The sequence below is a fragment of the Sipha flava genome, unplaced genomic scaffold (genome assembly GCF_003268045.1).
Source record: "Sipha flava isolate LNK unplaced genomic scaffold, YSA_version1 76_pilon_pilon, whole genome shotgun sequence".
NCBI classification, from domain to species: Eukaryota; Metazoa; Arthropoda; class Insecta; order Hemiptera; family Aphididae; genus Sipha; species Sipha flava.
The window spans coordinates 2,519,701-2,531,967 of record NW_020273616.1 but is presented as its reverse complement, the minus strand read 5'-3'; the positions used below and the strand labels follow the sequence as shown (position 1 = coordinate 2,531,967).

The 12,267-nt window shown below is 32.8% G+C and overlaps 1 protein-coding gene across 3 annotated transcripts in view; it reads left to right on the top strand.

Annotated features, from left to right (window-relative positions):
• LOC112692718 (acid sphingomyelinase-like phosphodiesterase 3a) overlaps positions 1 to 12,267 on the top strand; it is a 279,185-nt gene that overhangs the window by 143,971 nt on the left and 122,947 nt on the right. For all 3 annotated transcript variants that reach the window (XM_025567473.1, XM_025567472.1, XM_025567471.1), the window contains one exon: positions 8,522 to 8,699. In XM_025567473.1, coding sequence (XP_025423258.1) covers positions 8,522 to 8,699 — 178 coding nt within the window. The remainder of the gene's footprint in view (positions 1 to 8,521; positions 8,700 to 12,267) is intronic.

Genomic DNA, 12,267 nt, shown 5'->3' with positions numbered 1-12,267 from the left:
GAGTTGGGGTTGAGGATAGAAGGGAGATTGAGAGGAACAATGATGGATATAAGAGAATTAAACAAAATAACGCGTTTCACGTGCAGAGAAGGACAGTCAAAAAGGAGGTGAGGGAGATCGCAAACACTTTCGTGGGAATGTAGAGTACAAAATGGGGAATCGTTTAATCCTAATTTGTATGCGTGAGCAGGTAGTAAAGTGTGACCAGAACGTAGGCGATTGAATTGTATGATACATGATCTTAGTAAATTGAGGTTGTAAAACCATGTTTTGATGAGAACATTTGGTACGATGTTTTTGTACCTGGTGGCAAACTCAGCTGGGAGGTTTGACCAGTATGTATGCAAGAGGTTAGATATATGACGCCGTAAAATTGGAATAAAATCAGTACGAGGAAGTTGGGTGAGAGAGGGACATATTAAATTGGACGTTGATTTCGCCAGATTGTCGGCGAATTCGTTCCCGTGTATACCGATATGACTTGGAACCCAAAGAAATTGGATGGTATAATTGTCTTGATGGAGTTTTAGGATGATAGATTTAATGATAAGGACTAGGAAAGACAGGTGGGAGTCAAAAAGGCTAGATATTAGTGCCTGTAGACAAGACATTGAATCGGAAGCAATTAAGTATTTGTTTAGAGGCAAGGTTTGAAATAAGAGATAAAGCTTCAATGATTGCATAGTACTCTGCAGTTAAAGATGAAGAAGAAGGAGGTAGATTGTTAGAGAAAGAAATATGTAGTTCAGGGATCAAAAAAGAATAACCGACAAAAAGAGGTGAAACTGAGCCATTAGTATACACTACAATGAAATTATCAAAATTCATATTAAGAATTTGGAAAAGATTTTATTGAAGATTTATAATATAATTATTAAGAGACATTTTTTTAAGTTCCAGAGAAGATAGAGATAAAAAATTGGTTATCTAGCCTAACAAGAGGATAGAATAGAAGATATTCAAATGATTGTTCATAAAGAGGTAGCTTGGATGATTTACAAATATATTAGTGAAAATTAGACAAAGCACTAGTTGAGATGGATAGAATAGGCATAGACTTAGGTACATAACGCCAAGAAAGAAAAAGAGAATAAAACATATCGAAAATAAGATGATTAGAATAAGCTAGAGATTTAAGTAGGAATTTACACGCTAACCATAGGCATCTAATATTACAATGTGCACAGTTAGCTTCAACCTCAATGACAGGACAAGGAGTGGATTTGACAAATCCCATAATGTTCCTCAAACAGGAAATTTGAAGTTTGTTGATTTTTTTCCAATTCGAGAAGGAAGCAGAACCGAAAAAGAAACAACCATAGTCTAGTTTGGATCAAACGAGAGTGCGGTAAATTGATAATAGGCAAGAGGAGTGAGAGCCCCACCAGGTATTAGACACTACTCTAAGGAAATTGGACCATCGAGAAATAGTTGCTGAGAGTGAGGTTATGTATGATTTCCAGCGTAGTTTTGCATTTAGAATGATACCCAAATAGGTGACATTAGGAACAAAATATATGACATTGTTATCGTAATAGACGTTAGGAGGATATCTGTATCTACGTCGAGTGAAAATAACTGAGTTACATTTCTCAGGAGCAACTTCAAAAGATACTCTGTCCAAAATGATTTTTAGATCTTTAAGGGCTGAGTTAAGATGGTCGACAGCAACACTAAGAGAATTGTTAGAAGTAAAAATGACCATATCATCAGCATAAATGATACATTGGAGTCCGAGAGACGTTAAATAATTTTCGATAATGCTCATATATATATTGAAAAGTAAAGGACTAAGACAACTACCCTGCGGCAGACCTGTAAAAGTAGAACGAATATTATATGAGCCAAAGGGAGAGAAGAAGAAGAGATTTCTACGATTAAAGAGAGAGAACAATATGTTGCAGAATTTGTCAGGAGCCTGTAAAGAAAGGAGATGTGAAATAAGAGTGGAGATATTAACGGAGTCAAAGGCGCCACGGATATCAACAAATGTAGCAACAAAGAATTGATTGTTGTTAAAAGAGTGATAAATATGACCTATGAACGTTGCGAGGCGTTCCGTGGTTCCCAGACCTTTCCTGAATGCAAATATATTAGTTGATAAAATAGAGTTAGATTCGAGCCACCAATCAAGCCTCGATTTAAGCATATGTTCGAATATTTTGTAGAGAGAAGAAGAGATCGCTATTGGTCGGAAGGAAGTATTAGAGTATTGTTTAGGTATAGGTATGATTTTATAGGAGTTCCACGACGAAGGGATTTGTTGATTATTAAGTATGTTGTTCATTATAGAGAGGAGAGAATCTAAAGCGTTTTTTGGAAGGTGTTTAAGCATAAGTGGAGAAATATTATCGAGACCGGACGCTATTGGCTTACGAGAAGAAATAACTAGTTGTAATTCTGATGGATTGAAATTATTAGTAAGAACATGATGGAGAAAAACTGAAGGAGTATAACTAGGGAAAATTTCGGATTTGTTAGGGACATAATAGGGCGCAATTTTAGAGCAGAAACTCTTGAACCAATCATCGTTATTTAGACGCACGGGGGGGGATAACGCAGTTTTTAATACGTCGAGCTGTAAACCAGAAATGTTGAATGGAGTAGGATGGTTTTAGGTTAGAGCAAAAGCGCTTCCAACTATTTCTTTTTTCATTTTTTAAAGTTCGAGTTGTGAGGGAACATGCATTACTGTATGAGAGAAAGTCGGACATAGAACCTGTGCGACGAAAAATTCTAAAAAGTGAGGATCGATTTTTCACAGAGTTGGTACAAGTAGAGTTCCACCATAGTGGAGTAGGTGGGAAAGATTTTTTATCTGGTCTTGAGCTGGGAATTGTTGATTTGGCTACATTATCAATAATATTTGTGAACGCTGTATAGGAAATTAGAGGATTAGGATCGTTTGGTAAGGAGGAAATTGAGTTTTGGATGTGGAGAGAGAATGATTCCCAATCCGTTTTATTAAAGTTGAAGTGAATAGGCATATTTTGAATTGAATCTGGATTGGAAATTAGATGCGTGAGATTAGGAAAGTTAGTTTTTATGGTAATTGGAAAATGATCACTGCCGTGAGCCTCACATAAAGTGTTCCATGATAACTTCCATAACTTCCAAGCAAGGTCGGGAGAGCAAAAAAATAAGTCTATGGCCGAGTCGGTTGAGTTTAAGCGCCCTACATGAGTAGGACTACCGTCGTTTAAAAGGCATAAGCCTAATGAATCTATAGTGTCATATATCTGGTTACCTCTACGGGAAGCTAGAATGGAACCCCAGGTGGGATGAAAGGCGTTGAAGTCACCGCAAAGTAGAGAGTTTTGTGTAACTAATTTAAAAAGGATTAGCCAAAGGTCGGAAGGAACATTAGAACTACTCGGGATATAGCAGGACCATACTTTAAGTGGAAATGGTAGATCTGTTTTAGAAATTTCGATACCAATAAGGTCGATCTTAAACCTTATGAAACTATTTCTGGTTGTGATGTCAATGGGTATAAGTTTAGATTTAAAAGAATTATGAATAGCTATGGTGACGCCACCATAACCATCAGGACGATCACATCTAAATGTTCTAAAATGGGGTATTTTGGTAGAACGTGAAGAGAGGAGCCATGTCTAGGAAAGAATGGCTGTGGAATATTTTTGGTTGGCGAGTAAGTACTGCAGAGATGGCAAGCGATCTGTAAGGCTCCTTACATTCCATTGCAAATATTGAAATTAGAGATGGAATTTATTTTGTTTTTGTGAGTGAATTGCATAATTATTTAATTATTTGTTTGTGTATAAATTATTGAGGTGAAAGGTGTGATAGTTAGACAATTATTTTATTGAACAGGAGAAATAGGAATAGGTATAGCTAGGAGCGAAGATAGAGAAGATTCAATTAGGTTCTGAAGAGAGGAGGGAGAAGACGGAGAATATAACGGAGGGGAGTTAAAAAGAGATTCAGATAGTTTAAGGGATAGGGTATGTACCCAAGAGAAATCATTTTGGGTACTTTATTGTAAGAGGGATTGGTTAATAGTAGGTTTGTTTAAATAACTCCCATTGGGAGGAGAATACGATTGTAAAACTGGTAAAATAATATTTCCTTTAGATTGAGGGGGACTTTGTTTATGTTTATTTTTTTTTTTGAATTGAAAAAGTGGTGATTATCATTTAGGCTGGGGAAATGATTGTTATTAAGGGGGGTTAACTTCCGTAATTTTAGAAGTTGGAGACTGGTTGTTTACAATGTCAGAGTACTTGAAAGCAGAAGTATAACAATTATTTTTCTTAAACACTAACGCATCCTTGTAAGACATATTTTCGGTAGCCATGATTTTTTTGATGCTTTTTTTGGGTAGACCATTCTTTGCAGCTACGGTCTGTAGCCAAGTGAGGTGACTTGCAAAAAAGACAAACCGGATCAGTAACTTGGGCGAAGGGACATGTACCGAACGTGTGCTTAGATTCACCACAGTGACTGCACCGTGCCTCGCTACGGCAGTATTTAGTGTGTGTCCAAACCGTAGACAACGGTTACACTGAACGGGCGAACGAATACTGGGCTTAACTTCGAATAGCATGTTTAATAGCGAGATGACAGGCGGAATTTTGGTTGCAACAAATTCCAATTTGACAGTGCGGGTATTTATAATAGTACCATCTCTTTTTATGAAAATACGTTTAAAGTTTTCAATTGGAACAAGAGAGTGGAGACCTTCAAAAAATTCCGCTTCTGAGACATTGTTATCAAGTTTGATAACACCATACGAAAAAATAAGTGAGACAGGTATATTTACCTGGAAACCATTATCACTCGGGATTTTAGAACTTAGGCATAGATTGCCGTTGGTGATTGAATTGAAGGTAATTTTAACTTTTTTTGAGCCAACTGGTTTAATATTGGTGATACCAGTGAAGTTGGTAGAAAAGAATTTTGCTATTTTGAACGGGTGCAAATTCCCTAAATTTTTGTTTTGGTCGGTGCATTCGGCGAGTACAACAATAGGACCATTATATTCCGGTGAAAAATATCGGAGTCGAGCATTAATATTATTATTATCGATAGCCGGGTTTTGGGTTGTTAATGGCAAAATTATATCTGTAGATAACGAGATACGTGAGGCGGGCTCATTAGATTGGTCGTTGCCGTTAATAGCATCATCAACAATAATAGGCTCGTGCGCGTTATCAGGTATGTTATAATTGAAAGCAGTGTTTGATGTATTTAGAACCGGTGGATTATCTATTATTTGTTGTGAAACTGGAGAAACGAGACTGGTTGGATTTGTTTTAGCTTTAGACTTACGTGTGAGTAAGAGACGAGTGAAAAATCAAAACTGGATCCCGAGCTTTTATTGTGAGTTGTCGGTTTTATTTTGTTCGTTGATGAGCTTTGGCCGGCGCGAGAGCCGCCGCCCGAAGACAACGACATGGATAAAGCGAACCAATTAGAAAAATAACAAATATGTATATATATAGAGACTTTATCAGCAAAGGCACTAAAAACGATACACGACTGTTCGCAACGACGTGAAAACGTAGACTTATACAAATGTACAATACATTATTATGCCACGTTATTAGATTTTGCCAATAACTATTATTATGATTAAACAGTTTCTTTTTTTGTTTTTCATCCATGTAAAATTTCTATTAATTCACCATGGTCAACAACGAAAAAAAAAATCTCACCCTATTGTGCTAATCCAATTGATACAAATTATTTGCAGCGACGGTTTTATTTCATCTCATTTTTGACACCACAAAAAAAAAAAAAAAAACTCATTTAACTTTTTCATTCCCTGATAACCAAATATCAGTACATTTTCAAAGAGTTTCTTTTACGTGTATAAAATATACATCAAATATATAAAATACGTAACTGTGTAAAACACCTTTTCTTTGTAAAATTCTAATATGACAGTTCATTTAATTGCGATCTACAGTTATGTATGTTGCCAAAGATCTATATTTAAGAATTTGCATACAATTTATATTGACAAAATGTTTTCGAAACACATACATACTTACTTTATTTTCGAAACAAAGCCTTAAGGAAGACAAATCAGCTAGAATTATAAATACGTTTGTGTGTAACGTTCATAATAAGAAAATTGTTTAAGTATAGTAAAATCGATAATGTTATTTAGAATCATTATTATTTTTTTCAAATTCAGTTTGTTTCAATATAAAACCAATAGCGTTTATATGAATTTGAGAAGTAAAAACGTCACGTATCATGTATGTTATATGTTATATCGTACGTACAATCTAAATGTTGCAAAAAAAAAAAAAATTTGTTTTAATATATAAAATTATAAAAAAAGACCATCGGAAATACGTATGATATAATGAAATGAGTAGTTTCTTTTCGAAAAATGTACTATATGAAAAATTAAATGTAACTTTTTTTTAATGAATCGTACAAAATACAAAATAATGATGAGTGATTAGTTAATATTTTCCATGTAAAAGTTTTTGATTTGCAATTTAAATAAAAAAAATAATACTCTATGCTTGTATTGTGTAGTTGGTATAGAAATAATTGTAATTTAGGTGTAATTTGAAATTATATAATTAACTGCATCGATAAAATATCTATGGTGAAGTTTAATGGGTTAGTTTCACGATTTCTTTACAACACAATTTAATAATTCATAGAGCATTCTTTTTTTTTTTTTTCATTGCAGACAAAAAATCAAAGTAAAATAATATTAAATGAACTCTAGTAGAAACGGCAACTGCTTAAGAACTATAAATTTAAAATTAATACATTGCAGTCAACGGTGCCTTAAAAATCGGGCTTAAAGCCAAGAAAATAATTTCGACTCACCACTTTTTCACTAACGAATATTACAATGGATTGGCGTTTTATCTCGACGGCGGTGATATCGACCCCATAGGACAACGGGGTCAGTTAAATAAACGATATTTGTTTGTATAATATTATTTCTATCTGATATGCCGATTGTATTGTTGGTGTGGTAGCGTTTTAGTTTGTTTACCGAATCGTCAATGAAATTTTTAATCAACAGCATTTATTATTGTCATCATAAAGCATTTAAAACTTTTATTTCTTTTCTTGGATCATGATAGGTGATCAGCAAAATATAAAAGATACTCGATAATTGCATTGTGGTGAAATCGAAGAAATTGTGTACAAGTGGGAAATATTACACTCTCGTAATATTAATAAAATACAGAACGATTAATATTATTTACAGTTTTTAGTATTATAAAATAATTTTATATATATTTTATATTAATGTTTGAATATTCGTACGCATACTCAATCTCGGTTTTTTTGTATAATTTTAACAGTCGCTGTGCCCAGAAATATAATACGTTAAAATATTCAGTGTGTTCAACGAAAAAGGTAACATGAAATATTTTGAAGACATCATCATATATTTTATTCGGGATTTTTTTATCTGTGAAAGGACTTGAATTTACACTTATTTTTAAAAAATTAAAATCTTTAACATTTTTTTTTCCCGCGCTTTTGCAGTAATAAAATTTTATTTGTACTTGCAACCTCTATTTTAGAATTTATATTTTTATAACATTATTTTTTTAAACAACTTTGACTTACAAAGTTTGGTTCTATCTTAAAAATTGACTAATTGAAAGTGAGTTGAATTTTTGACTTACAAAATGTAATGTATTTATTGTATTTTTCAACAGTTTTTTCACGGTTTTGAAAATTTTCATTTTTTCTTATAATTTTTTCTGAAAAATTAACTACGCTGTTTTCATGTACATAAAATTTACATTATTTACACAGAGTTATTAATTTAACTAATTAGGTACTCGTATATGGCACATGGGTAAATTTGTAATTGATTAACAAAATAATTTTAATTAAGTTTCCAGATATTATCCTAAATTTAATTAAATTAAAAATCAAAAATAAATTATTGATTTTAATCAATTATTAAATTATAGCTTACAGGTGATTTTGAAAAAAATCGCATCCGACACATTATAGGCATCAAATCGGCACTATACGATACAAATCATATACGAAAATACTAACATACTTGTAAAAATATAATGATCCCTCGAATCTGCCCTGTACAGTGCATATATTAAGTACTCAGACTAACTTTAGACTGATTAAATGGTTGATTCAGAGTTGATGTTTTTTTTTATTTTTGGGCATTGACAGAGATCCTTTGAAATTGTATAAAAAGTTTAGGTATTTGGTATACCATGCTATAGAATGACCCATGTATCATCACTCATAATATTCATCACTAAACAGGAAAAAAAATTGGAGGGGGGGCATTAATCTTGAATTGATAATTTTAGAAAGGTTGAATTCCTATTTTGCACCTTTGAATTTTTCTCCTGGAGCTTAATTTCCCTTCGTTCTTTGTGCTATTTATGTCCACTACCTTGATTAGCATGTACAATAATTAAATTAAATATTTTATATTTGCTTATCATCGTAAATAAATATTAAAATCGTTTGACTCTTTGGGTGAATAAGAAGTACTTTCTTGAGCTAACGGCTTATGTATTTGGTTTTGCAGGTTGCAAGCGGTCTGCAATCGATCAGCAAGTGTTGGACATGGAACGGCCCAGCCTAACGACCGGTAGCGGTAGGCTGGGTGACTACGGATGTGACTCGCCGTGGACTCTGATCCAGTCAGCCCTGAAGGCGATGAAAGAGAAGCACGGAGACAACATCGAGTTTGTGCTGTGGTCAGGGTAGGTGTTTTATACTTGTTGTTAGCAAGCAAAAAAACAATACCCTTTATACGCTGTCTTATGGTTCCACGAGGATATATTGTTGTATATATGTTTGCGCTAAGAGAAAGGGTTGTCGAGAAAGGGACAACGGGACTTTGGAGTAGTTTCTGTATACACCTATCTCGGTGTACTACAACTGATAGGCAAATTAAAAACTCACCGTAAAAAGTTTTATTTCTCATTTTTCATGGTATAAAAAAATAAAAAACAAAATAAAGGAAAAACGCTTTAGCGCCGATGTCGGGTTGGATTAACCCACTAACATGGTATGCTATATCATTATTAGGCGACCCGTACCTATCACAATACAAATCGTACGCGTTCTTCTTCATGCTTATAAAATATTAATTTGAAATGAAGTGTTGTAGTAGTACTCAGATTGTTCGAGCCAACCACCATTGACTCGTTAAAAATCCAATTTAAATTAAGTGTTTGGTGTGGTTTGTGTATGTGTATGTTTGTATAACTATATCTCGTAAAAATATACACAAAAAGAGAACTGTCAATTGCATAAAAAGCAGCATGGCTTGAACGATATGTATACAATTATAATATACACGTGCGTATACCTACCTCGTTTTCATAGACAATATCACGTCCGTAAAAAGATTTGCTAAACATGTACATAATGTTGAATTTAGTGTGACTAAATAATAAAATATAAATATTCGTTTTTGCCTTATATCTAGGCGAATGCAATGTGAAGCATGGTTTAATACAAATTAGTTCGAAAAAGTCATTACTTGACGCTTATATACAGAGATTTGTATCGACAAAGACAAATTGCGTAGTGACATTTTGAGATTGTACATTATACGTTGAATATGAGTAAAAAAACAATGGACCTTATGTTAATTAGATATAAAGCATATGAAGTTTATTTTTTTTTAAAAAAAAATCTATCTAATTACGTCGTATTTTCAAATATACCGTTGTTTTCGTATAAACTGAACATACAGTTATGATTAATTTCATTAAAATATAATTTATACAGGTTGCAGGAAAGATCGTGAGGATAACGATTATCAATCATTTGAATAACTGTTTTTTTATAACATAGGCACCATCGAATGAGTATGATATTCATAAAATTGAAATTAATGCCCTGCATTAATTAACTAAAAAGTTGTGAATTTATTGACGGGTCTTTTTTAATCATTTTTTCATCTGAAATAAAAACATATTATGTATTAAAACACATTGTAAATCAACTCTCAACTCTCAGTTATATATACACACATTCAAATTTTAGAAATATGTTATTGTATATTTTCTGCGTGTTTTATGACAGCTAAAATCTTCATTTTCTCCAATAATAGGAATATTATTTATTTTACGAGTTTATATGATTATTTTATTAAACTAAATCACAATGTCGAGAGTTCTATATATATACATACTCTAAATAATATGTTTTATTATTTTAAATATATATTTTTCTATTCATATACATTGACTATAGTTGTCCAAATTATAATATACTATACCTGAGTTACTCGTGATCGAGTATTTTTTTATCGTGAACATCTGATAGGAAAACGATTGTTTTTTTTTCTATAAACATTTAAAGAAATTGTACTTACAACCATTTAAATTTAGAAGTATAGTAATGAAATTATGAGGTTAAATTATCTGAAATTATTAATTTAATATGAATCTTAATTGTTTCACCTAATTTACCTTTTAAATTATTTTAAATTTCCTTTAAGAAAAATATAAATTAAGGAATCCTCTAGAGAAACTTGATATTGAATCTATACTTTCTACAAAACAAAATATTGTACAGATTCGTACGTTTTTAAATTTATTAAATTTGTAAATACAATATTATAGATTTATAGAATATATATTTCTGTTGAAGTAACTTACATAGAAAAACACTATTTTAAATTGAGATACCTATAATAATATTGAAGACATTATTTCTAATATGTCTGAAAAATCGAGTGAAATATTGAAAGATAAATTGTTTCAAACATAAATTAACATTGTTTGATGTGAACATGAGTGAATTACGCAGCAACTGCGTTTTTTTCTATATACGCTTTTGAGGACCATATTCATTTCGCCCTAGCTGACGTAGTCGTATCTGATGTGCACGACAGCGTTAGTAAAATAATAATATACTCATAACATCACCGTTGAGTTTGAGTTTGTATACATATATTTATACGTATATAAACGTCTTAATATCGTGTTAGTTTATTAACGAATACGAGAATACATGATGTACAAGGACTAATCTCGTGTTACTCGGATGAGCACGTTGAATGGAGTATTTTCAGCATAGGATTCTGGGGGTTCATTGTGTATATCTGTACATAAAACGATTATGACCTTATGTATTAATATCGATAATACAACTATAAGGGATTACGTTCGATTAATAAGTTAGGTTAAAACATCAGCGTGTTAATGGGAATTTATTTGGATCATGTTCATCTCGTCAACCGTGTATTCTTCAAACACACACACACACACATGTACTTATACCATTTTATATACAATTACACTACCCTATTTTTTGACGTACTTTAGTCGTATAATGGCATATCCTATTGAAACATTTTTAACAGGTATTATTGATCATTTAGCCTTTTCCTCATCCTTTTTCCGGTTTTCCGTCATTCACTCATGTCAACCCATTGCGCAAGGAATTCCCCTCACCAAATTTTCACTGCAACGCGTCACGGGGTGAAATGATCTTTTTGCACTATATGTATTGTTCGTTCACTCGGCCGAGAAGTTAATTATTTTCGTCTCGAATTGTCCGCCTCACGTGAAGCGGGAATTTTCTTCACCCAGAACTTAGTCCGTCGTTAACGTATCGTAGTAGTAGTATTTGCTCTCGGTAATGCAAGCGACACCGTTTTACCGACTGTTCATAATTTATCGCGTTTCACCTCACCGCCGACCGGTACAACCCAACCGCACTACACCGTCTATATAATAATCTCACAAACTCAGTTTGTAGAATTCACGTACACACACACACACACACACACACACACACAAAAATAGTCACATGTATTCCTTCCACGAGTATAAAAATAACTAAATATTACCGCACTAATTAACAATTGTTATCGATTTGTAATTATTTGTGTACACTAGCGTCGGTATCACTACAACGTATTTTTATTACTATTAAATATTACACAATATTTTGTTATAATGAAATGTATATATATATATATATATATATATACATTTTCGCGAGAGAGTTCTGTTGTACCGTAATCGTACGTCTGCGTCAGTTTATTGTACATTACATTATTTATAGTTAATAAAAGCGATTATAAGTGTGGTACCGTACACACGCATACTGCCCTATTATGCACGAGACCCCTGTGGTTCTCTACATAGTTGTTGTACCCCAGACGAGTATATTCAAGTACGAATATTGTGCCAGAACGATGATGTTATTTCATAGAGGTAAACATGATAACTGACGTCCTCAGTTACTAATCGACGAGCTGCAAAAAGCTACTTTAGGCTCGCCTGAATCAATAATTTAGTAACGAAC